This window comes from Heterodontus francisci, chromosome 40 (genome assembly GCF_036365525.1).
Source record: "Heterodontus francisci isolate sHetFra1 chromosome 40, sHetFra1.hap1, whole genome shotgun sequence".
NCBI classification, from domain to species: Eukaryota; Metazoa; Chordata; class Chondrichthyes; order Heterodontiformes; family Heterodontidae; genus Heterodontus; species Heterodontus francisci.
This window is the reverse complement of record NC_090410.1, coordinates 18,320,178-18,347,861: the sequence shown is the minus strand read 5'-3', so window position 1 is coordinate 18,347,861 and position 27,684 is coordinate 18,320,178. Positions and strand designations below refer to the sequence as shown.

Below are 27,684 nucleotides of genomic sequence, written 5' to 3'. Positions count from 1 at the left end.
TTATTGACCGTAGGTTTTCACTTTCTTTGCCTCTCCCAGGAGATTGCCTGCCTGTGGGTTGGGGTGAGGCCTGGCAGGGTTGGCGATGAGGGATTCTTCTGCGAGCATGAGTGTGGGACAGGCTTGTCTTTTCCAGCCCTGTTATTCTCTGACGTTCATCCATATTGTTTGCCTCAAGGTTACACAGGACGGCTCACTCCTTCAGTTATAACTCTCCTTTCAGAATGTTCAGTAGATATCACCGGACTTACTGCAGGTTAGGTGTGAGCATTCCCTCATCTTTATTATCATACACAGTTAAACTTATTCATTAAAAATATATTCCATACTTAAAGTTTACATGTTACAATCACAAGCAGATCAAAAATTATATCAGTAGACCGTGTCAAGAGATACCTTGCTCTCCACAGCCAGGGCATTTTGGCTGTTCATTTCTGCATTTACTGTCCTGTATCTTATGAACAGTTTAAGTCCACAGTTTCATGCTCACCACCTTGCCCTGATTTGTTGTAAGGTTTATTTTCAAAACCCTCACTTGCATGAAGAGCTACACCTAGAGATGACTGTAATCAAATTTATGGGCATGAATTCACAAGGTGCAGATAGAATCTACTGCAAAGCTTGGTAATGCAATCGATGTGCTCAATAGATTGAGTGTATACTCATTCACAAATGGTCTAGCACTTAGAACAATTGTATATCAAGCCTTGTGATTGTACTTCATGTCAGTGGACTGTATGTCACACCTGTGGGTTACCTATAATAATATGGTTCTGTTCACAAGGGCAATTAGGGATGGGCAACAAATGCTGGCCTTGCCAGTGACACTCACATCCCATGAAAGAATTTTAAAAAAAGACCCAAACCAACTGGAGCCAAGCCAACCAGATTATGGGACCACTAATCCATGTGCTCAATTCAAACCACTACTTGATGGGAGTGGGTGGGTGTGTTAGTGATGGAGGAGCTGGTATCTGAGAGTGGGACAGGCTGTGTGTGGGTGATGGAGGAGCTGGTATCTGAGAGTGGGACAGGCTGTGTGCCGGTGATGGAGAATCTGCTTATTGGTATGCATCTCCCCTGTTGTTCTGACTCTCATTAATCGTGATCAGAGAGCCAATTAGATAATGTGAGGTCACATCTGGAAATGTGAGGTCACAGCAGTTCAGGAATACCTTTTAGCAAAGCAAAATACCGCAGATGCTACAAATCTGAAATAAAAACAGAAAATGCTGGAAATACTCAGCAGGTCTGGCAGCATCTGTGGAGAGAGAAACAGAGTTAATGTTTCAGATTGATAACCGTTCATCAACCTGAAGCATGAACTCTATTTCTCTTTCCACAGATGCTGCCAGACCTGCTGCTATTTCCAGCATTTTCTGTTTTTATTAGGAATATCTGTTAGTTTGGAGGACAAAATATCTCTTGAGCAACTGGCATGAACATTTCCCCCTACGAAGGTACTTAAAATGATTCAATACTTTCTCATTTAAAACAAGATTTAATATTTCTTGCACAGACAATATTAAAAGCAGGAAATTAACTCAGTAAATCTGCAACAGGTATGAACACTTCAAATTGCTGCTTTCTCCAAAATAATGTTTTCCCTCTCTCAGACAGACAGTGTAAGTACGGCTTTAGTACGTTACTCCAGAGTCCATTTAGTACTAAACATCAGACAGTTGGTGAGTGTGACCAACAAACAGCATGTCAAAGGAATCTAAGAACCAAAATTTGTGGACAATTCAATAAAAAGAAAGTTGGAGAGGACATAGTAACTATCAGTCACCAGTTGCCCTAACCAATTTAATCCCACCGTCATTACCAGTTCTAACCGATTTAATCGGAGTCTCATTACCAACCTTTTCAGATATAATCTGATTCTATCTATTTAATTAAAAAAGGACTTCATTGCGGACAATTCCAGCACAACTTCATTTGAGTGTGTGTAGATTTTATTCATCTCCTTCATATCTTTTTTTTTTTAAAAACCCTAACATCTATCACGTCATCGCCTCGGATATGTCTACCATGTTCATGTGAACCTGTCAGTTGTAACTTCCTCCATTGAAGTATGCGAACTCCCATTGCAGGTCAGCATCATAGCATCCTAGATCTTACTCCACACAAAGAGGCCATTCTGCCCATCATGCCTGGGCCAGTTGTTTGGAAGAGCTATCGAACTTAGTCCCACACCCACATTTACCCCCAAAACCCTGCAAATTAGTCCTCTCCAAGTACATGCCCCATGGCCTTTTGAAAGTTCCCAGGTAGCACGATCCAGATCACAACAATGCTCCGTGGGACCAAATTGCTCATTTCCCTTCTAGTTCTTTCGCCAAATATTTTAAGTCTCTGATCTCTTCTTACCGACCCACCTGTGAGAGGAGACAGTTTCTCCCCACTTGCTCTATCCAAACTCCTCATGATTTTGAATACCTCTGTTAGGTCTCCCCTTCACCTCTGCTCCAAGAAGAACAATCCTTAGTTTCTCCAATCTCTCCATGGAACTGAAGTCCCTCATCCCTGGTATCATCCTGGCACACCTCCTCTGCAATCTCTGCAGAGCCTTGACATCCTGCTTACAGTGTGCCCAGAACTGGACACAATACTCCAGCTGAGCCCTAACCAGTGATGCACGACTGCTTTGTTTTGTATTCAATGCCCCTATTTACAAAGCCAGGTATCCCGTACACTTTCTTAACTACCTTATCAACTTAGATCGGGTCATCGGGTCTTATCGGCTGGCGTGTTGCAGATGTTTGTCTGGCACAAAGATTTCACGATAGATTTTGATGACTCTGTCTAACAGGACCTCGGTCTTTGCTATAGTAACATAAGAATTTGAGAAGTGTGAAAGTAGTATTATTATAGGCGGGCTCTCATTGGCTGCATTCCTTTTGTCGACGCTAATGAGTTTGAGCAAAAGCATGAGCAGTAGAATGATGCCCAGCCTCCACTTTGATCTGGGTTTATTACTTACCACAGTAATCTGGAAATTAACCATTTGCACACTAAAAGAGCTAAATATACTTTAAAAGCAGGCAGCAAACACACTTCAAATTGACTGCCGATGAAGACTTAATGGTATAGAAATGCTTGGAGAACTTTATCAATCAAGCTCCATAAGAAACCCTATTAATCCTTGAATTCCCCTGATCTAGTAGTGGGAGTGTGCAATCCTTGCGCTCCGAGACCTTCCTATAGCCTGTCTGCAACCTGTTGCGATAAGTAACTCCACACAGCTCGAACAAACACAATGCATATAGATTGAGTGAGGGGTCTTAGGCATTTCTTCTCACTTGACGTCTCATCCTTACACAGCTCACAGCTGCTTTGCAAAGCCTAAGTTTAATAAAAGGGATCATCGGCTTTCGATATATTCGACTGGCCAAAATTCATTTAAGATACTACCAGGCCATCTCCATGGCCACAGTCAAAGTAAGGAGTGCAGGGCTAATTCATCCCATTCCACCCATTGGAATGCATTCACCCTGTGGGATTCATTAACCTCATGAACCCTGTGGAATTAATTCACTCAGTAGGCTTTACTTTCACTGTGAGACTCACTCACCCTATTCACTGTGGGATTCCTTCTATTTAATAATTGTTCCTCTAGATTGACTGAGCATCGTCTTCACAGATACCCAAAATCATGGCCAAATGAAAGAATTGCCCGTACAAACTATTAGCTAAGACCTTGCTTTCTTGTCTTTTAATCTACAATTAATATATTAAGGCCACAATACTTCTGTAAAATCACTAACCTAAACAGAATTTTTGAAGCAACCAAGAGGAGGTTAAAGGTGAGTGCCTGAGATGGAACTTGTTGGTGAGTGTTAGTCACAGAGCAGGTTTTAAATGAATTGCGTTCTGTGCATGACCTCCAACAGAAGATCGCAGTTTGGCTTATTGTAACAAAGTATCCAACAGTCCAGTTCTAACCACCATTTCTAGCCCAGGGAGGCCCCAACCAGTACTGTTTTATGCCAATTTGCACTCCAGTCATCTTCATCTGTCTGTGCTCCAAAACACAGAAACGCTGTTAATTTGCTGGAAAGGCCCAAGTGAGGGAGATCTGTACAACGCAAAGTCTCTTGTCCATTCATGAACGGATGCTGGCACGGGTCTCCACCTCACGCCCTTATCCCATGCTGTTTCTGGCCTTCAGTTAAATGCTGGTCGATTTATCGGGTCGCGTTTCAGTTTTCATCTGTTTTTTGCCCTGAGAGACAATCGCAGAATCTTCCTCTTCGATGATCTTCTCCTCAGAAGTGTGCTCCTCATGGTAGGCAGTTGTGAACCCTACTTTGGGCATTTGGAATTTAAAGTGCCGTGCTGCGTACTCCTCGTCCTCCAGCTGCAGTTCAGAGATGATGTTGTTTTCATATTCTGCGGAGCTGTGTTCCAGCACCCCTTTGGACTTCGGGCCAAGAGAGAACTTCGGGAGTTTGAATTTAGTTGACTTGTCTTTGCTTTCTGCCTCTTCCCTTTCCTCACCTTGGCCATCTGCGGTGCCCTTTATTTTGGGCTCCTTACCCAAGTCAGACAGAGCTGAGGCAGCACCGTGAACAGAATACATTCCTTTGGATTTTCCTGAAGTAAAGCCCACTATAGTTTTTGACTTGCTAGACTTGGTGCGTCCAGCATCCACTCCCGGCTCCAACAATACCAGCTCAGTCCTGGCGGTCGAGGTCACCAGATTTGACTTCTCTGGATCTTCATTCGATTGTGCTCTTTCATGAATTCTCTTTTTGAAACCAGACAAGGTTATTTTAGGCCCTTTGATTGTTGTGCCTCTCACATCCCCTCCATTAACTCTGGGGGATGAAGTCTTGAAAGATTGGTCAGAACTGGACCTGGGCCCAGCATCATCTTTCAACAGCGACATCTCCGTTTGGACCAACTGAAGACTTTGCTCCGTGTCACTGTCTTTGACCTTCTGATATGGTGAGGAAAATTCTACTTTTGGAAGTTTGATTTTACCGATCATTCCTTGGCTCCCAGTCATCTCACTTTCTCCATTAACATGAAGTCCCAGTGCAACACCTGGCTTCACTGCAACAGACGAACTAGGCCCACTTAAGGTCACGTCAACTGAAGGTATTTTAACAGGTGTCAAGCTCACCTTTGGCAACTTCAGTTTCATTTTTGATTTTCCATCCAAGCTGTCCGTGTCGTCACTTTCCTCAGCTCCTGCAGCCTTTTTCCGGGCAGTTTGAATCTCCCAGTCTCCTTTTTTTGTTAATGCATCTGCCTCTAAATTCCCATTAAACTCTGTCGCTTTACTTTTGGACCAAGAGATTCCAAAGCTGGGCATCTTCATCCTGGACATTTTCAGTTTGGCCTCTGCACTATCAGCTTCGAGTGGAGTTCCAACATCAACGTCCCCCTTTGCAGTCGGAGATTTGCTGTGTCCTTTGCCCTTGGGTGATGAGCTCTTCATGTGTCCTTCTGGTAACGTTACAGCCACATCTGTGCTTTTCATCTTTGGCTTAGAAAAGCCAAACAACTGCTTTCTAGCTTTGTCAGTTTTTAGTTTTGCCTCAGATCCCGTGATGTCAGCGTCAGGAAAGTCAACGTCGGCCTTGAGTGATGTATAACTGCCCTTTGCCTCGCCTTCACCCTTGACAACACTAGTGGACAATCTCACCTCCTCTTGCTGTGTGACTTTAGGCAACTCCACACCAATCTTTGACATTTTACCTTTGAGTTTGCTCAGCCTGCCTTCCAAAGCATCCAGCTCTGCCCCCGTTGCATCGATTTCAACTTGTGGGCCTTTTACGCTCACTTGTGGGCCTTTAATGCCTATTTTCGTTTTTAACACAGAGCTACCCACAGTAGCTCCTGTACTGCTTCTATCTCCAGATCGCTCTTGGCCTTTTTCCTTGGGCTCAGATGAGCCGAATGAGGGCAGCGAAATCGAGGGCATCTTCAACTGAAGAACATCGGCATCAGCCTCCCGAAGACCCCCTCTGCCCTCCAGTGGACGGAGGCCAATTTCAGTGCCACTTACTTCCACCCCAGTTGATGAATCACCCATCTTGGGTGTTGAAATTTCAACAGTGGGCATTTTAAAGAATCCCTTTGTGGATAGTTCTTCTGAGCTGATGCCATCTTGGCCAACCTGTCGAGAATCCACACCTGCTTTGATTTCAGTTTTTCCGCCTGCGAATGAGTCATCTTTGGGCAAGCCAATCTCAACTTTGGGCATCTTCACCTTCAACATCTGGAACCTCCCATCCGCATCCACCTCCGGATCCTCAATATCTACCTCGACTTTCGATCTTCGGGTGTCCGTTTTTGGCGTCTTCACCTTCGCTTCCACCATCGCATCGCCATCTTTCCTGCCGGTCCCGGAGATGCTAAAATCAGGCATCGTAAATTTGGGCATTTTAAATCGGGATTCAGAACTGTCTGAGCTTACACCCGGGGCCTGGATCCCACCTTTTATCTGAACTCCTGTCGTTCCTTTCACTTCTGCTTTGGCTTCCCGGTCAATAGAGGCGACCTTACCTTTTAGTAAACTATTGTCAAAGTCGACATCCGGAGCTTTCACTTTTGGCGTAGGGATGGTAACTGACGGCATCTTAATCTTGAACTTTTCTGACTTCCTGCTACCATCTGCTTCCAAGTGCCCCTCTACCTGCCCAGAAACTGCCAAGCTGGTTTCCGCTTCGCCCTTCCGACCTTTCCCTATGGAAATGCCAAGCATGGACATTTTGGATTTGGATGCTTTAACCTTTCCGTCCGAGCTGTCCCGCTCCAAATCGGCTTCCATCTCGGCAGATTTCGATGAAATCCCAAATTTTGGCAGTTTCAGTTTCAATTGCCCTCCTTCTGTTTCCCAGTCAGATTTAGTTGCCTCTTTAGCTTCAGTTGTGTCACCTACAGTCTTAACTTTTGACGTGCTGATTTGAACCTTGGGCATTTTCATTTTGCCCCCTTTGATTTTGCCCTCTGGGCTTTCTATTTCCACCCCTCCCTCCTCTACTTTTGCTTTTGGTTTAGATTTGTCCGTTGGGAGACTGGCATCCAGGTCGATTCCAGTGCCCTTTGCCTCCAATGTGGCTATGCCAAAACTTGGCAAGGATACCTGAGGCATCTTTATTTTGAATTCACCTCCTGGAATTTCAGTGTCAATTTTGGGGCCTGTTGTGTCACTGACGATCCTTTTGTCTTTGGACAAGTTAATATCGAAGTCGAGTTCTGGAGCTGTTATTTTAGGTGGTGAGAACTTTGGCAGAGTAAAACCAGCCATCTTAAATTTTCCTTCTGCACCAGGTCCCTCGGCCTCAAGAAGAGAGGCGTCCATATCAATGTCAACTTCTGATTGTTTAACTTTGGGCAGAGAAATGTCAACTTTAGGCATTTTTGCTTTGAACATCATCCCTTTGCCTTCAGTGTCCTCTACATGATAATCCACAGTAGCTCCAGCTTCTTTATCCTTTGACCCAGACATCCCAAACTTGGGCATGCCAAACTTGGGCATCTTCAGTTCCAATTCTACATCATCGGGGTCAGAGCTTAATAAAGTAGCCTCACCTTCTGCCCTGTGTAGAGTGGTGTCAACCTTGGGCACTGAGAAACTGAGATCTACATCCGGAGCCTTCACTTTGGGCACCGAAATGTCGATTGATGGCATTTTCACTGAAGGAAGTTTCTGTTTCCCTTCCAAGTCGGGCACTTCCACCCTACCTTTCACTTTCGGAATCTTTAAATCTCCCCCATAGGTTTTCAGGTCGACTTCTGAGACATCAACCTCTGCCCTTGGTAGCAGCCCCTCAGTATCTGCCTGCTTCACGTGAGGCACTGAAATTTCAATGGATGGCATCTGTATATTTGGCATTTTCAACTTGCTGCCTGAACCTTCTACTTCAGTATCTAAAGTGCCAGATTTGGTCTTAGTATCTACTTCCAGGTCTGCTTCTACCTGACTGCCTTTTGGTCCTAAAATACCAATGGATGGCATTGTAAAAGAAGGCATCTTCTGTTTGATGTCAGGTCCTGCAATGGTCAGGTCATGAGCCTTCGTGCTGATGTCCACCTTTGGCACTTTCATACTGGCACCAGGATCTTTCACCTCTATTTTTCCCTTTGATAAACTGGCGTCTGAAGGAAGACTCACATCAGCCTCTAGAGATTTGCTTTTAGACGCCGAAAACCCAAATTTGGCAGTTTTCATAAAAGATGTTTTCACTTTTCTCTCTGGACTTCCTGTTTCAAGCTCTGGTCCTTTGATTTCAACCTTACCTTTGGAAATACGTACATCAGCCTCAGGGGTTCTTGTAGCAGTGTCAGCTCCAGGTATGGAGACGTCAATGCCCCCTTCATATTTTTTGGAAGTTCCAAATGTAGGCATTTTAAACTTGGGCATCTTGAGCTTGCCTTCTTTCCCTTTTAGTTTTACGTCATCAACATCTGCATCGAAAGATGGTCCTTTGATATCGACGTCGAGGGATTTCCCTTTCATTTGAACTTTTCCTTTCGCTTCCGGAGAAGACACCTTTACATCAACTTTCGCCATGCTGCTGTCTGCCTCCACGTCCACTTTATTTTTAGAACCAAATTTTGGCAGTGAGATTTTGGGCATTTTCACTTTGGCATCAGGCCCTTCAATGCCAGCCCTAGCTAGATGTTTGCCACTATCAACCTTGGAGTCGCCTTCAGCAGCGAAAGTTGCTTTAACTGAAGGAAGACTGATATCAACATCTAGGACCTCAGTCTGAAGTGCTAAAATATCAATAGTTGGCATTTTCATTGAAGGCAGTTTCAATTTCGCCTTTGACCTTTCAACTCCTTCCACATCAAACTTTCCCTTTGCGATTTTTGTGTCTTGTTTACCAGTTTTGATATCGGCCTCAATTGTTGGGCTGGACACATCAACCTCACCTGGCTTTAGCTTCGAAAGAGCCACTTCAAATTTGGGCATTTTAAGCTTTGGACTTTTTACTCTGCCATCTGGGCCGTCACCTTTCAATCCTTCCCCTGCTTTCACCTCAACATCTGCTCCAGCCTCTTTGCCCTTAATTGAAATATCAAACTTTGGAAGTGACACCTTGGGCATTTGAAATGTGGCATCAGGTCCTGCCACAGTAGTTCCAGGCATTTGGCTGTCCCCACCAACCTTCGGTGACTTAACACTGGCGCCAGGAACCTTAGCATCTCCTCCAACAACGAATTCAGAAATCTCCACTTTAGCTTTCGGAAGGCAGACATCAATGTCTACCTCTGGTATTTTTACCTCGGGCGCCGAGATATCAATTGTTGGCATTTTAACTGATGGCAGTTTTCCCTTCACATCACCCTCAGGACCGCTCACCTCTGCTGCCGCCTCTTTACTGCTGGCTGATATACCAAACGTCGGCAGTGACACTTTGGGCATTTTCAACTGCAAATCGAGCGCCTCAGCACTGAACTCAGCCGGTTGACCTTCAATCCTTGGTGCCCCAACGCTGACTTTCGGAGTCTTGAAGCCACCTTCAGCAGCCGGTGCTGAGACCTCTGTTTTAGCCGTCGGAAGGTGAACATTGACATCTGGGATCTTAATCTCGGGCGCTGAGATATCAATTGACGGCATTTTGACCGATGGCAGTTTTCCCATCATTCCAAAGCCAGGGCTACTTACCTCAGCTTCAGCACAAACCTCTGCCTCAGCTTCTGCAGGTTTCATTTTGGGGAGAGCCATTTCAAATTTGGGTATCTTCATTGTAGGTCCTTTGAACTTGGCATTTTCACCGTCTACCTCCATCCTCGCATCGACCTTTGCCTCAGCCTCTTTACCACTGGCTGATATATCAAACTTTGGCAGTGATACTTTTGGCATTTTCAACTTCAGATCGAATCCCTCAGAACTTACTTCAGGCCTTTGACCATCACCCCTTGGCACGCCAGTGCTGACGTTCGAAGTCTTCAGGTCAACTGCAACACCAGGGACAGAGACCTCAGCTTTGCCAGCTGGAAGCTGAACATCTGGAATTGTTACCTTGGGCACTGAAATATCAATCGTTGGCATTTTCACTGACGGCAGTTTTATTTTGGCCTCGGGTCCTTCCTGCTGGGGGGCCTTAATATCTACTTTGACTTTGGAAACCTGTACCTCGGGCACGGGAACTTTCACTCGTGCTTCAGTTGTTGGTGGGGAGACATCAACCCCGGCCTCTCCCAGTTTCATTTTGGGCAGCGAGACTTCGAATTTTGGCATCTTTAACGTAGGGCCCTTAACATCTGGGCCTACGACTTGCATTTCTGCACCCACCTCGCCTTCTCTGCTCTTAGTAGTGATGCCAAATTCTGGGAGGGATACTTTTGGCATTTTCAACCTGGCTTCGGGTCCTTCAATGCTGATTTTGGATTTTTGGATTTCACCCTCGACCTTTGCAGCTCTAACGTCAGGGATCCGAAAATCCCCTTCAAAACCTGCTGCAGCGATGTCTGCCTTACCCTTTGGCAGACTGATATCAAAATCTGGCACCTTTACCTTGGGGGCTGCAATGTCAATTGTTGAGATTTTGTGCGCCAGTTCTTTCACCTTTCCTTCCAGCCCAATATCTACAGCGGGTGCAGCAATATCGACTTCTCCTGTTTGCTTCATCTTTGGTACAAAAATGTCAATGGTGGGCATCGATATTTGGGGCATCTTCAGCTTGCCCTCTGGGCCTTCCACATCACCTTCTGCTTTTCTATGTTCTACTTTGACTTTTGGATCTGGTATATCTATTGCCTCAGCATCTTTTAGTCCAAATGAGGGCATCTTGAGCTTAAAGCCAGGACCTTTAGCACTTACATCACCTTCAACTGACGGGCCTTTGACATCAAGTTCAGCTTTTGGTAAACCGATATCTATTTCAACCTTGGGAGCTTTCGCTGGGAGCTCAAGAATCAATTTGCCTTCTGGCCTTTCTCCTTCAACGGATACTTCCGCCCCGCCAGAAACCTCGAGTTCAGCTTTAGGAACGGGAACGTCTGCTTTCACTTTTTTGGTTTCAAAAGTAGGCACCTTAGCTTCAGTTTTCATTTCAACCTCAGCACCTTCCAGACCTTTGACGGTGACTTGCGGCAGTTTCACTGAGACGCCGCCTTTCTGCTTTGGAGGCTCCTCCACGCTGATATCAACCTTGGCCTTTCCCGACTCTCTTGCTCGGAGTCCTGGGAACTTGAGCCTTTTCTTCTTGTCTTTAGCTTGCCCCTCTCCCAAAGAAAGCTCAGCTTCAACCTCTGGGTGTGTAACCCTGGCCTCACCTTTCAAAGCTGCTGCGTCCTTGGGAGAAGTGATAGTCAGTTTCCGAAACGTGGAAAATTTAGGAAATGCAAACTCCACATCTACTGGCACGTCCAGTTCCATGACTGCCTCTTCCTTGCTGAGGATCTTCCCCTTCATTAGCCTCTTAGTTTTTTTGACCGGTGAGATGCTCTTGACACTCTAAACAAAAGACACAGACGTTAGTCTTAAGGGTGAAACGTGGAACTCTCCTTACTGTACTGCTCAGCTTGTAAAATCAAAATCATTTCCACCATTTTTGTTATCCTTGAACAATGTCTAATGTGGTCTACACACAGCATGTTCTTTACTGGAATAAAGGGGCTCGATATGGGAACATAGAGTTGGGAGGAGGCCATTCAGCCCCTCCAGCCTATTCTATCATCCAATTACATCATGTGCCTTAACTCCATTTACCTCGCCTGGGTTCCATAACCCTTAATACTGTTATGCAACAAAAACCTGGGAAAAGGACTAAGGGTTTACCTCATGGTTTGCCCCCTCGTCCTGTGTCAGGATTTTCACTGCGAGTGTGTGTTGAAACCAGAGTGCTAGAAGCACAGGTTGTTCGCAGAGTGTAGGTTTCCAATTATTTATCAGATGGTGATAGAATCTCCCCAGCCTTACTGTACTTTGCTTTTATCCATTTACAGGCCTCTATTTATACAGTTTCACTGTCCAGAAAACCCTCTACAAAACACCACACAGTCTTCCTTACATCGACAATTTTTGGGATAGGCAGGGATAGGTAAACCGGCTGTGACCCAATGCTGGTTTGACATGAGAAGTGTTTAATCTTCACTCTTCTTTTTGTTCCTATGTTGATTTGTTTCTCGCTCTCTCTTTGTGAGGCAACCATTTTGCAAACGGGCTCCCACATGACTTCCCTCCCCAGGAGCTGACGGCCCATTTAACAAAAGCCTAATTTTTGGTTTCCACGGAAACGAAAATTGGCTGGTGTACAAAAGCGGGCGGTGGATTTGCTACTGCATGTTTTCAGCCCGATAGTCAAAGTGAAATTCACCCCTCCATTTAAAGAACGTTCACATTTTATAGGGGGATGCCTGAATACTCTGGGACTTTTGAAATTCTTACCAGTTTAGTCTTTTTGGCTTCTGGTCCTTTCAGTTCGAGGCTCCCAGTCTCTGAGGAAATGGTCACATCGGCACTGGGCACGGTTCGCTTGAGACAGAAGGCAACTTTGTACGGTTCCGCACTCTGGAGAATCTTCATCACATCCTCATACTTGGCATTGTCAAAGTAGACCTTGGCACTGAGAAGCTGATCTCCTGCACAGACACAATCACAGTCAGAGAAAGAGATGTGTAGAAGTACAGCTTCAGCCATCGAAGGCTTTTTGCCATAAGACATGGGGAGGAGGAATGGATCCCATCCAACACGGAAAGCACAGAGTGGATAAGGGGAATAGAGGAGAGAGCACGGATTGGGAAAAGGACGGAGCTGGTAAAGGAATGGAAGGTAAGTGTAAAGTGGTAACGAGTGCAGAAGACAAAAGGTTCAGAAGATAAAAGGTGCAGTGAATAAAGGGTAAAGTGGGGAAAGGGAGCAGAGGGTAGAAGGTGAGTGGATAAAGAGCACAGAGGTTAATGGATAAAAGGAACAAAGAATAGAAAAGGTACAAAACACAGAGAGTAAATGGCACAGAGAACATGGATTAAAGTTTCCACTGGGAACTCAGTCCCAAAACAGTGTTGCAGGGAATTGTTAATGATATATCAGATTGTCAAGTTTTTATTTGTACATTTTTGAGTTCATCCAGGTGATGTCTGTCGTTAATCCACAACGGATCCCGGCAAAACAGCACGCAATCCCAGCGTGAGAGGACAGTGCGTGACCCGCTGTCCCAGAGCGTGAGAGGACAGTGCGTGACCCGCTGTCCCAGAGCGTGAGAGGACAGTGCGTGACCCGCTGTCCCAGAGCGTGAGAGGACAGTGCGTGACCCGCTGTCCCAGAGCGTGAGAGGACAGTGTGTGTGTGTGAGTGTCCCAGAGTGTAAGGGGACAGTGTGTGATCCACTGTAATAAGGAAACCGGATTTTAAAGGCTGAATGGTCAATAAATAGAGTGCACTGATTCAAGGTGATTGGCAAAAGAATCACAGGTGACATTGGGAAAAACATTGAGTGGTTAGGATTTGGAATGCACAGTCTGATTCGGCAGTAGTTATCGATTCAATAGTAGCTTTCAAAAGGGAATTGGATAAATACTTGAATGGAAACATTGCAGGTCTATGGGGAAAGAGCAAGGGGAGTGGGACATCGGAGGAACCAGCACAGACTCGATGGGCTGAATGGCCTCCTTCTGTTCTATTATTCTACAACACTCTTGTGAAGCACCTCAGGATGTTTCACTAAAGGCGCTATATAAATGTAGGATGTTGTTGCGGAGGAGCTTAAAGCACAATTGTTGGAGATAACTAGAGAAAAGGAAATGGTTAGAATTCGAACCAATTTCTTTGGTGAGCTGCCGGGCTGCTGACTCACTGGCCTGAATCTTCTGGACTTAGAAATTTCTCAGGCATTGGGAGCATTTCCGGGTCCCGACTCCGCTCGTGTCAGCGGCGTGCCCTCCAGCGCGATCTTACGGGAGGCAGCCAACTGATAGGCGGGCTTTGGAGACGAGAGAGCCATGCAGGAGCCGGGATGTGAGAGAGGCTGGCAGACTTCACTGTGACGAGAGGGAGCGCCGGAACGAGATGGAGGCGAGTATGAGGGAGCCGTAAGGCTTTTGTCAAGTCCCTGCTCTCTCAGCGGCAGCAGGCTCCAGGAGAGAGTGCTCACTAGTAGGCCTCTGCTTGGCCTTGAATGCAGCCTTCCCATTCTCATCATATAATTCGCAGATCGCATGTGAAGATCTAACCACTGGGCCCTCCTGCTGTGCACGTGCCTCCTGGGAGCTGACAAGTCATGCACACAGCGGGGGAGGGTGGGGTGGGGGTGGGGGTGTCCAGGTAGCCTCTGGGAAATGTGGAACTGCACGGGGAAATTCACCTTAATTGACCCATCAACTGCCTGAGTGGGCTTCACATCACTGTCGGGTGGGTAGACATTGCCACTGGGAGACCACCACCAGGAAAAGCGCAACCACGAGGTTGGGAAAATTCAGGCCATTATCACCTACTTTAGCCGCCAAGTTAAGTGAAACCATCTGATGTCCATCGGCAATCATTTATCCTGCGTTTTCTATCACTGGCAGTCGGTCTGCAAGGCCTGTTTTACGCCCGGGCATCAAACTGAAAATCTACCCCCTTTCCAACTTGGAATGATAAATGTGATTTTTCTCGGGTGGTGGGTCTGTGTTTCATTGGAATGCCCGGCGATGTAGTTCCGACAGTGGCTTCTGTACATTTACAAGCTGGATGTGCCTTCTCTGCCCCACTGTAAAAGGCAACCTACCCTCCTTCAGGTTCAGTGCCCTCGCAGCCCTCGAGTCTTTCAGCACCTCCTTGACAAAGATTCCTTCCTTCCCTCCACCAGCCACACTGAACCCAGTCGCCCCGGCCTCAGCTGCGGTCTCCACAATTAATTCCACCATCTCGGACATCTCGAGCTCCTGGTGAGGGAAAGATGGCACCGGTTAGCTGAGAGCACGGGCGATGCCCCACTCCTCGTTGCTCCTGTAGCTACTGGGGAACAAAACTAGATGAACCACTAAATGCCGACCTCCGCGTCTTGCTCTCCCACAGTTTGCAGGCGGAAGCAAACTTAGAGGCGATCGGACTGAACCTTTGAAGATCTCATGAAGGTGATCTACAAAAGTGACCCAGGCAATTTGTTTTGGGAAATGAAGGGGATCAAATACCCAGGGACAGATTATTAGGAGTAAGTGAGCTAAGGGTAAGATGGGGGAGTATGGGAAACATTTATAAGCAGAGGGTAATTGAGTCATGAAATACGCAGAAGGGTATTGAAGTGGATGGTGTAATGAAGTCAAGCAGGACACCATCAACCTCCACGTATCCCTCCAAGTCATGCACCATCCCTACGCGAAAATATATTGCCATTCCCTCACCCTCGCTGGGTCAAACTCCAGCCTAATAGCACTGGGTGAGCTCCTTCACCTCACAGACTGTGGCAGTTCCACCGTCTCGAGGGCAGCAAGGGATGGGGAATATAAACCTGGTCAGCGATGCCCAAATCCCGAGAATGAATTAAAAATAGGAGTTAATTAGATGTGTGTCTGGAGAGATCAGGGTTTAAAGGGTGTGATGAGAAGGGGGTGTGGTGGGTAGGTGAGGGGGTGTGGTGGGTAGGTGAGGGGGTGTGGTGGGTAGGTGAGGGGGTGTGGTGGGTAGGTGAGGGGGTGTGGTGGGTAGGTGAGGGGGTGTGGTGGGTAGGTGAGGGGGTGTGGTGGGTAGGTGAGGGGGTGTGGTGGGTAGGTGAGGGGGTGTGGTGGGTAGGTGAGGGGGTGTGGTGGGTAGGTGAGGGGGTGTGGTGGGTAGGTGAGGGGGTGTGGTGGGTAGGTGAGGGGGTGTGGTGGGTAGGTGAGGGGGTGTGGTGGGTAGGTGAGGGGGTGTGGTGGGTAGGTGAGGGGGTGTGGTGGGTAGGTGAGGGGGTGTGGTGGGTAGGTGAGGGGGTATGGTGGGTAGGTGAGGGGGTATGGTGGGTAGGTGAGGGGGTATGGTGGGGAGGTGAGGGGGTATGGTGGAGAGGTGAGGGGTATGGTGGGTAGGTGAGGGGGTATGGTGGGTAGGTGAGGGGGTATGGTGGGTAGGTGAGGGGGTATGGTGGGTAGGTGAGGGGGTATGGTGGGTAGGTGAGGGGGTATGGTGGGTAGGTGAGGGGGTATGGTGGGTAGGTGAGGGGGTATGGTGGGTAGGTGAGGGGGTATGGTGGGTAGGTGAGGGGGTATGGTGGGTAGGTGAGGGGGTATGGTGGGTAGGTGAGGGGGTATGGTGGGTAGGTGAGGGGGTATGGTGGGTAGGTGAGGGGGTATGGTGGGTAGGTGAGGGGGTATGGTGGGTAGGTGAGGGGGTATGGTGGGTAGGTGAGGGGGTATGGTGGGTAGGTGAGGGGGTATGGTGGGTAGGTGAGGGGGTATGGTGGGTAGGTGAGGGGGTATGGTGGGTAGGTGAGGGGGTATGGTGGGTAGGTGAGGGGGTATGGTGGGTAGGTGAGGGGGTATGGTGGGTAGGTGAGGGGGTATGGTGGGTAGGTGAGGGGGTATGGTGGAGAGGTGAGGGGGTATGGTGGAGAGGTGAGGGGTATGGTGGAGAGGTGAGGGGTATGGTGGAGAGGTGAGGTTGCTGAAGCCTAATGACCAGTTCCTGTTCCGAATAAACTTTGTTTCTTGAGGTGCAGATATTATTAAACGGGTAAAAGTACAGAATCTTCTCACACCCGAGTTGAATGTGGATGTGTCCAAAAGTCAGTGTACAGGAGGCCGTGGGCGATTTAATCTACACCTCCATCGCCGGGATACCAGCTGCGTTTAATTAACACCAGGAGTCCGATAAAGAAAGTGTAGCTACTGAGACATGGTACTCTCCACGTTACCTTGGTTAATTCGCCCTGGACTACAGACTCCATGTCGGCTTCAGACTGTGACACTAACTTGCTGCGACAATCCTTTTTGACCCGTAGAAATTGTTTTAACTCCTCATGAAGCAGCTCCTCTTGAATCTACAAGTCAGAAAATCTCCTTAGAATTCGTCCTCCAGACACACACTGGTCATTCCCAAACTGGCACAGCTTCATAAACCATGACCAAAACTGAATGGAGAGTAGCTGGAGTTGAGGAAATATAGCAAGAGTGGATCATTCATCACCTTGAGCCTGTTCCTCTATTCAACTACATCATTGGCTGATCTGCATCTTAACCCCACCTACTTGCATTGATTCCATATCTCTCTGTTCCCTTGCCTAACAAAATTCTATTAATTGAAGTTTTGACATTTCAGCTGGGATTTTATGCTGGCATGGGTGTCACAACAACTAGAAAAAACGATGCTGAGGACCCCATGTTGCATCTTCTGTGAAAAACATGCAAAATCTACTGCCAATTAGGCACTAAACTGGTCAGCAGCGGGCCTTCCATGGGATCAAGGACCCAGCAACAGAAATCCCGCCCTTAGACAGCTGCCGGCCTATCAGAGGCCCACTGCTCTTCCACTGAACAGTTCCACGGTGAAGACAAAGAACAAAGAACAGTACAGCACAGGAACAGGCCATTCGGCCCTCCAAGCCTGCGCTGATCTTGATGCCTGTCTAAACTAAAACCTTCTGCACTTCCAGGGTCCGTATCCCTCTATTCCCATCCTATTCATGTATTTGTCAAGATGCCTCTTAAACGTCAAAGACGGTGGCTGCTGCCAGTGGAACACCGACCCGAGGCCCAGGAGCGTTGCTGGACCCAGGCCACAGGTAGGTCAGGCCGGGAGGGGTCTCACAGGGTGGGGGGGGGGGCGGGGTGTCGCAGGGGAGGGAGTTGTAGGGGAGGGCGGCAGCAAGGGCAGAGGGGTGGCTGTCAGCGGGCTCCCCCCCACCCCCTTTCCTAATGCTGGGAACAATGTTCAGGCACTAAGTGCCTTTTAACGAGGGACCCCACATCCACCCCCCACACCCACCTCAGAGTGGGGAAGCAGCCCGCCTGGTTTCTCATGCCATGCTTCCCGTGCAGTGACAGGGCCACCCGCCACTGGGCTAACTATGGCGGCAGTGAGATGAGGCCCTTAATTGGGCATTAGTTGCCCAGTTAAGGACCTCAATTGATGGCAGAGCGGGGAGTCCCACACTTAATTTTGGCGGGGGTTGGAAGGTGGTGGGGTCCTCCCTCGTCACCATCCCACCCAATTATGTGCTCTCCTCGCCTCCAAACCCACTGCAGGGGAGAGCAGGAGTTGGGTCATTGGGTTTGAGTGATATGGGGAGTAGGTGGGTTGGTGGTGTTGAGGGATACAATGGGATCTGGGCAAGTGGGGATTGAGGGATACAATGAGAGGTGGGTCTGTGGGGTAAAGGGCTGATGCAGGACGGTCACAGTTACAAAGACCTGCCTTTCCTTCGCTGATTAACAGGAGGGATCTCAGGACTGACTCTCCAAATATTCGCCATACAGAGTTTTGCCCACATTTATCCCCATTGCCCAATAACAAGGTTTATGCCCCAAAGGGTCTTTCAGGCCTTTTATGATGGGAGCACAATGCAGAGTGGCAGTCGCAAGACACTTGCTCGGTGAGTTATTCCCCTATTTATCAAAGGGTATGTGGGAAGGACAGTGGAATGAAACCAAGTGAATAATGCTTTCAGAGGGCTGGCACAGCCATGTTGGGCTGAGTGGCCCTTTGCTGTATAATTTTATGGGCCAGATATCCATGGAGTTCCACTCTGTCAATGGCTGCCCATGGATCTGGATGCCATCTCAAATCAGGGGGGCAAACCCACGCCTGTACTGGTGAAAGAGAGGTACCTGGTCTTCCAACGGGAGTCCCAACAGCACTCAGTGACTCTGATAGTGGAACCCAAAGGTAAAGGTACAAACTATTTCTCCAGCACCTAAGGGGCACATGACCAAGGGCACGGTAGTATAGCGGTTATGTTACTGGACTGGTAATCCAGAGACGTGAGTTCATAATCCCACCAGGGCAGCTGGGGAATTTGAATTTAGTTAATTAAATAAATCTGGAATAAAAAGCTAGAATCAGCAATGGTGACTGAAATTCTCTCCCGAAACCTCACTGATTGTCTACCTCACACTCCTTTAAGCCATGAATCAAAACTTTCCTCTTTGACCACACTTCTGATCAACTGCCGTAATAGTTCTTAACGTGGCTTGGGGTCAAATTTTATCTGACAATGCCCCTGTGAAGCACCTTGGGGCATTTTTACTATGTCACTGGCGCTATATAAATGCACGTTGTGTGTGTGAAGTACATACAGTGTGTGTATGTTTGTGTGTGTGTGGCATGTGTGTATGAGATATATGACTGTAGTATGTGTGTATGCAGTATGTGAATGCGTGTTTGAGTGTGAGTGTGTGTCTGTGCGAGTGTGAACGTGTGTGTCTGGGGTCTGGGTGTGTATTTGAGTGTGAGTGCGTGTGTGGGTGAGTCTTGTGTGTGTGTATGTATGTGTGTGTATGAGTGTGTGCGTGAATGCGTGCATGAGCATGAGTTGAGTGTGTGTAAGTGTGCATCCGCAGGAGAAAAGGGAGAAATTTGTCAAAACAGAAGTTTAATCAGAGAGAGTAAAGATGATAATGAAAAATATTTGCAGTTAAGAGATCGATTGATATGAAGTCATTTGTACTCAGTACTCACAAGGGAATATCCAACAGAAGTGGAAGATTGACCATCCTCTGACTTTCACAGAAGATCTGCAATTTAAAAAATAAATCACACATAAAGCAAATAAAACCAGCTGAAATGATTGAAATCAAAGACAGGGTCCATACAGTCCCACAGTATCAATACACAGGGTCCATACAGTCCCACAGTATCAATACACAGGGTCCATACTGTCCGACAGTATCAATACACAGGGTCCATACTGTCCGACAGTATCAATACACAGGGTCCATACTGTCCGACAGTATCAATACACAGGGTCCATACAGTCCCACAGTATCAATACACAGGCTCCATACTGTCCGACAGTATCAATACACAGGCTCCATACTGTCCGACAGTATCAATACACAGGGTCCATACAGTCCCACAGTATCAATACACAGGGTCCATACAGTCCCACAGTATCAATACACAGGGTCCATACTGTCCGACAGTATCAATACACAGGGTCCATACTGTCCGACAGTATCAATACACAGGGTCCATACTGTCCGACAGTATCAATACACAGGGTCCATACTGTCCGACAGTATCAATACACAGGGTCCATACTGTCCGACAGTATCAATACACAGGGTCCATACTGTCCGACAGTATCAATACACAGGGTCCATACTGTCCGACAGTATCAATACACAGGGTCCATACTGTCCGACAGTATCAATACACAGGGTCCATACTGTCCGACAGTATCAATACACAGGGTCCATACTGTCCGACAGTATCAATACACAGGGTCCATACAGTCCCACAGTATCAATACACAGGGTCCATACAGTCCCACAGTATCATTACACATGGTCCATACAGTCCCACAGTATCAATACACAGGGTCCATACAGTCCCACAGTATCAATACACAGGGTCCATACAGTCCCACAGTATCATTACACAGGGTCCATACAGTCCCACAGTATCAATACACAGGGTCCATACAGTCCCACAGTATCAATACACAGGGTCCATACTGTCCCACAGTATCAATACACAGGGTCCATACTGTCCGACAGTATCAATACACAGGGTCCATACAGTCCCACAGTATCAATACACAGGGTCCATACTGTCCGACAGTATCAATACACAGGGTCCATACTGTCCGACAGTATCAATACACAGGGTCCATACTGTCCGACAGTATCAATACACAGGGTCCATACTGTCCGACAGTATCAATACACAGGGTCCATACAGTCCCACAGTATCAATACACAGGGTCCATACTGTCCGACAGTATCAATACACAGGGTCCATACTGTCCCACAGTATCAATACACAGGGTCCATACAGTCCCACAGTATCAATACACAGGGTCCATACTGTCCCACAGTATCAATACACAGGGTCCATACTGTCCCACAGTATCAATACACAGGGTCCATACTGTCCCACAGTATCAATACACAGGGTCCATACTGTCCCACAGTATCAATACACAGGGTCCATACTGTCCCACAGTATCAATACACAGGGTCCATACAGTCCCACAGTATCAATACACAGGGTCCATACTGTCCCACAGTATCAATACACAGGGTCCATACTGTCCCACAGTATCAATACACAGGGTCCATACAGTCCCACAGTATCAATACACAGGGTCCATACTGTCCGACAGTATCAATACACAGGGTCCATACAGTCCCACAGTATCAATACACAGGGTCCATACTGTCCCACAGTATCAATACACAGGGTCCATACAGTCCCACAGTATCAATACACAGGGTCCATACAGTCCCACAGTATCAATACACAGGGTCCATACAGTCCCACAGTATCAATACACAGGGTCCATACAGTCCCACAGTATCATTACACAAGGTCCATACAGTCCCACAGTATCAATACACAGGGTCCATACTGTCCCACAGTATCGATACACAGGGTCCATACAGTCCCACAGTATCGATACACAGGGTCCATACAGTCCCACAGTATCAATACACAGGGTCCATACAGTCCCACAGTATCAATACACAGGGTCCATACAGTCCCACAGTATCAATACACAGGGTCCATACAGTCCCACAGTATCAATACACAGGGTCCATACAGTCCCACAGTATCAATACACAGGCTCCATACAGTTCCACAGTATCAATACACAGGCTCCATACAGTCCCACAGTATCAATACACAGGGTCCATACAGTCCCACAGTATCAATACACAGGGTCCATACAGTCCCACAGTATCAATACACAGGGTCCATACAGTCCCACAGTATCAATACACAGGCTCCATACCGTCCCACAGTATCAATACACAGGGTCCATACAGTCCCACAGTATCAATACACAGGGTCCATACAGTCCCACAGTATCAATACACAGGGTCCATACAGTCCCACAGTATCAATACACAGGCTCCATACCGTCCCACAGTATCAATATACAGGCTCCATACAGTTCCACAGTATCAATATACAGGCTCCATACAGTTCCACAGTATCAATACACAGGCTCCATACCGTCCCACAGTATCAATACACAAGGTCCATGCAGTCCCACAGTATCAATACACAAGGTCCATGCAGTTCCACAGTATCAATACACAGGCTCCATACAGTTCCACAGTATCAATACACAGGCTCCATACCGTCCCACAGTATCAATACACAAGGTCCATGCAGTCCCAGAGTATCAATATACAGGATCCATATAGTCCTCGAGTCTCACTGCACAGGGTCCATACAAGAGTATCAATACTCAGGGTGTATCAAGCCAGCTCCGTAGCTGTGTCTGTAACTGACAATGCCCCCAGCACTGTGCTTGGTATCAGTGCCTTATAAAGACTCTAAAGATGTAGCTGGGGAGCATTTCCCAACTGGAGTGTTTGATTGCAAGGAGGTTTATATTAAGGCCATGGCACTCGTTGGACGCAGGGCGCTTGAGATTTTAGCAGCAGGCCTGTTCTTGCACTTCGTGGCCCTGAGAGAAGCAAAACTGGAGCAGGAGTTATCAAAGGGCTGGTAGAGGAACTACCTTCAGAAAATTAGCCAGAAAGCAAGATCTTAGTTTGGAAACCTGATCACACTACACTAGTCTTTCAGGCACTGGGGGGCAAAAGTCCTGCATATGTAAGGCAGGAAAAGAGCCGCATTCAAACAGCAGCTCATCTGAAACTCTGCTGTCCATATTCTAACTCGCACCAAGTCCCATTCACCCATCACCCCAGTGCTCGCTGATCTACACTGGCAGTCCAGCAACACCTAGATTGTAAAATTATCATCCTTGTTTTCAAATCCCACCATGGCCTCAGCCTTCCCTACCTCTATCACCTCCTCCAGCCCTCGAGTCCTCCGAGACCTCGGAGTTCCTCCAATTCTGGCCTCTTGTCCTTCCCCCCCACCCCCATTTCCATCACTCCAACATTGATGGCCGTGCCTTCAGCTGCAGAGGTCCTAAGCTCTGGAATCCCCTCCCTGAAGTTCTCCGCATCTCTACCCCTCTCTCCTCTTCAAGACGCTCCTTAAAACCTAACTCTGCTCGAGCTTTTGGTCACCTGTCTTCATATCTGCTTAGGTGGCTCGGTGTCAAGTTGCGTTTGATGGCCACTCCTGTGAAGTGCCTGGGACATTAAAGCTGCATATAAATACAGGCTCAGGTCACTTGAAGGCAGCTCATTAGAACTCGGACAGATCATCACTGCAAAAGCAATCAGCAATACCTTCTGATTCTTTTCTCCAAGCAAGAAAAATCTTTGCTGAGCTGCAACCTTCTTACGACACGCCTTCCAAATTGCTAAGGTGTTCGAAACAGTCAGATGCAACAGGGCGCTAGATCCACCCTGGATCTGCTGACAATAAGACTGTCCGTCGGTACTCTGACGCCAACTACCAGGGCCAAATATTCAGGAAACTCGAGCTCCTTGTCATTAGCTTTGTTCTAATCAGGCTGCAGACTCACTCATTGGATGCAACCCCTTCCCAAAGAGCTGGGTAATGTTGAGTATAGATCGCTGTTTCCATGATATCACAGTCACACAATGTGGCAGGGAACCCAACAGGCTCAGTTTCCCTTGTTGAGAATGGACAGATTTGCAAATTGCCAAACCTGATTCCCTTTCTCCTCCCCTCTCTCCTTTCTCCCCAATGGGAGCATCTCTGATTATTTCTGTCACTGCTTGATATCAAATTGCGCCCGGATAACAGGCCGAGTCAAAATATAAATGCCAGCCTGATATTTGGCCAACACGATCCCTTATGTGAAACAGCAGGCCCAGGGCTGGATTGCCGTCAAATACTAGGATACGAACAAAGTCAAGAATTCAACATAGGATTGAAGTATAAAATGATATAGCACTGAAGGAGGCCATTTGGCCCATCGTGTGTACCCGTTCTATCAAAGAACCCTCCAATGTTTCTCACCGCCCCCACTCTTTCTCCATACCCCTGCAATTTTCTCCCCTTTAAGCATTTATTCAATTGCCTTTTGAAGGTCACTATTGAATCTGCTTCCACCACCCTCTTAGGCAGCGCATTCCAGATCACAACAACTCACTGTGCGGTATGATTTCTTCCCGTCTCCCTTCTGGTTCCTTTTTGCCAATCGGCTTCAAGCTGTGTCCTCTTGTCATCACCCCTCCTGCCAGTGGAAACAGTTTCTCCTCATTTATTCTATTGCAACACTTTGTGATTAGAAAGAGAAGTTTCCACTCAGATCGTGTCGTTCACTTGCAAAAACAATCTGTTGTAGTCATTATTTCCAAGCACAAAGTGTTAGTTAGACTGGAGGCGTCGGATAATCGTGACCCTGCTCCTCACAGGGTTATCAACTGAAGTTAGCATCCTACCAAGACATTATCAGCGCATCTGAACTACCAAACACTCAGCGAGTCCGCTCTGCGGGGTTTTGTACATTTCACATTTGTACATTTTGTACCCTATCATTCACTCATGAACTTCTCAAAGAAAGATGCCTGAATTACCAAACACAACTGAGTTTAAAATGTTCCCTTCTTCCATTCGTTTTTTTTTCATTTTCTTTCCCCCTCCTTTTCTTTTCTGTCTCTTTTTTTCGTTGCAAACTCCTGGAGTTTCTTCCTAATTAATAGTGGCGAGTTGTTCGAATAATGCAACTTCCCAGCAATTTCTGGCCCTGTCTGTCTCATTTCAGTGCTCGTCTCGCCGAGGTCGGTGTGTGCCCCTCCCATGCCAGTCAGTCCCACCCATGCCAATGTCACTCAATCCCACGTCAGTGGCTATCCCCTGGGCTGCTCCGACCAGCTCTTTCCCACAGAAATCGTTTGTCGTTCTCTAACATCACATCCCCATCGGTTGCCGTTCCCATGTAAACAACAGCATAGCGAGTGTGAACCAAACAATCATCACATTCCTCATTGCCAACGTCAGCAGCTTCCAATCCACCCCGCCAATTCCCAGAGGGGCTGAGTTAGCCGAAGAGGGTTCTGTGCCTGGAAGAGTAACAAGTACAGATTCACCTCTTGCTATTTAAAACTCACACTCCAACAGAAAGGTTCAAACACAAAGCAGTGATTCATATCAGCAAACTGTGCTTCCCACTCACAAATATTTGGTATTTTTGGGTTTTGCTGAGAGCTGCCCACAGCCCAGCGTTGAGCTGCTGAGTGTCGCCTGACCAAAGGAGAGCCTTGGCTCTTTATCTTCTCTTCTCTATAATGGAGTCCCTAACCTCCACCACAGGGCCTTGTATGCCTCCACTGTAGGACCTGGTGCACCTCTACAACAGGGCCTGGAGCAGCTCTGCCACAGGGCTCTCTACACCTCCACACATGGACTTATACGTCTCCACGAAAGGAAACAATACACCTCCAGCACCGGTACACCTGCACCACAGGGGGCATTGCACTTTCACCACCCTCACCACAGGGACATTTACAGTTAGCAAAATTGAAGCCCATGGGATTAAAGGGGGCAATGATAATGTGGAAAAGAAATTGGCTAAAAGATAGAAAGCAGAGAGCAGGTGAGCAGTTGTTTTTCCAGGGGAAGTATACTGTGGTGTTCCACAAGGGTTAGTAGCCGGACCACACTGCATTTTGATATACATTAATGATCTGGACTTGGTTTTACAGGGCATAATGTCAAACTCTGCAGCTGATATGAATCTCGGAAATGTAGTAATTGTGGCAAAATGGACAGACACAAGGCAGATGAGATTGAGCAGAGAAGTGTGAAGTGATGCATTTTGATCGGAAGAATGAGAAGAAGCAACATAAACTAAATGGCACAATTTCAAAGAAGGTGTAGGAACAGAGAGACCTGGGGTCGTCTCTGCACAAAACGTTCAAGATGGCAGGATGGGATGGGAAGGCTGTTGAGAAAGCTTGTGGGATTCTCTTTATAAACAGAGGCATAGAGTATAAAAGCAAAGAAATTATGCTATAAATCACTTGTTAGGCCTCAGCTGCAGTGTTGTGTTCAATTCTCTGGGCACTATACTTTAGGAAGGATGTCAAGACCCTGGAGAGGATGCAGGGGAGATTTTAGTTGTGTAAAGAAACTGGGGTTGGTCTTTTTTTTTTATTCATTCATGGGATGTAGGCGTCACTGGCCAGGCCAGCATTTATTGCCCATCCCTAATTGCCCTTGAGAAGGTGGTGGTGAGCTGCCTTCTTGAACCACTGCAGTCCATGTGGGGTAGGTATACCCACAGTGCTGTTTGGAAGGGAGTTCAGGATTTTGACCCAGCGACAGTGAAGGAACGGCGATATAGTTCCAAGTCAGGATGGTGTGTGACTTGGAGGGGAACTTGCAGGTGCTGGTGTTCCCATGTGTTTGCTGCCCTTGTCCTTCTAGTTGGTAGAGGTCGCGGGTTTGGAAGGTGCTGTCTAAGGAGCCTTGGTGCATTGCTACAGTGCATCTTGTAGATGGTACACACTGCTGCCATTGTGCGTCAGTGGTGGAGGGAGTGAATGTTTGTAGATGGGGTGCCAATCAAGCGGGCTGCTTTGTCCTGGATGGTGTCGAGCTTCTTGAGTGTTGTTGGAGCTGCACCCATCCAGGCAAGTGGAGAGTATTCCATCAAGTGGAGAGTATTCCAGTAGGACTTTCTGTGTGGTGAGGTAGTCAAGGCCAGACGACCAGTGAAGTGCCCGAAGCTCTGCTTCAAGGATGCTCACAAGCATGACATGAAGGCCCGAAATGTCAACTATTGCACTTGGGAGTCACTAGCTGGTGTAAGAGGGAAATGGTGCCACATCCTGTGGACTGGTGTGCACTACCACGAAGACCAGTTGCTACAGCAGCTTGGCAACAGGGTCCAACGTCAAAAAGAATTCACAGCGTCAATTGGCAGCTTCACATAGAGGACCTGTGGGAGAACCTACCTCTCAAGGATCAGCCTTCACAGCCATCAGCAAAGGTGCACCAAGAGAAGACACCCCACCTAAATGGATTGTTTTCTGTGTGTCCATCATCTTTCATAGACATGTCAGATGCTAAGAGGTCAATACTGCAGTGAGTAAAGAAAGTGTAGGGCTAAATTAAAATTAAAATTGAAATTAGGAAAGAAAAGTGAAGGCATGAAAAAATATTGGCAAGTAAAATCAAGGAAACTCCAAAGATGTTTTCCAAATACATAAGGAGTAAGGGGATAACTAAAAGAAGAGTAGGGCTGATTAGAGACCATGAAGGTAAACTCTGGGAGGATGTAGAAGACGTGGTTATGGTTCTTAATGAATACATTGCGGCTGTTTTTGGGGCAAAGATGTAACACCTTGTCCCATGACTAGGGTTGTCTCGATGCTTATCATTAAGGAGAACAAGTCACGAAAGAGAGGGAAGAAGTAGAGATGTTAGCTAAAGAGGAAGAATGTGAAATATTGGATGGGGATAAACAAATTCAAGGAAGAAATATTAAGGGGTTCAGCAGGCTTTGAAGTGGATAAATGATCAGGCCCGGATGAAAATGTATCCCAGACTGCAAAGGGAAGCAAAAGAAGAAATAGCGGAGGTTCGGATAATTACTGTCAACTGCAAGACTACTGTATCATTGTCTAAAACGGGAGATAGGGACAGCCCAAGTGATTACAGGCCAGTCATCTTAACCTTGGTCGAAGGCAAGTTATCGGAAAATAATTCTGAAAGACAGTATAAATCGGCATTTAAAAAGGCATGGATTAATCAAGGAC

At 47.1% G+C, this 27,684-nt stretch overlaps 1 protein-coding gene across 1 annotated transcript in view; it reads right to left on the bottom strand.

Annotated features, from left to right (window-relative positions):
- Nucleotides 1-1,481: 1,481 nt before the first annotated feature.
- LOC137353126 (neuroblast differentiation-associated protein AHNAK-like) overlaps nt 1,482-27,684 on the bottom strand; it is a 62,364-nt gene continuing 36,161 nt past the window's right edge. The window contains exons 2-6 of the mRNA XM_068019150.1: nt 19,538-19,593; nt 16,776-16,901; nt 14,676-14,832; nt 12,356-12,549; nt 1,482-11,422 (exon numbers count right to left, since the gene is read on the bottom strand). Coding sequence (XP_067875251.1) covers nt 4,172-11,422; nt 12,356-12,549; nt 14,676-14,832; nt 16,776-16,808 — 7,635 coding nt within the window. The 5' untranslated portion in view covers nt 16,809-16,901; nt 19,538-19,593 and the 3' untranslated portion in view covers nt 1,482-4,171. The remainder of the gene's footprint in view (nt 11,423-12,355; nt 12,550-14,675; nt 14,833-16,775; nt 16,902-19,537; nt 19,594-27,684) is intronic.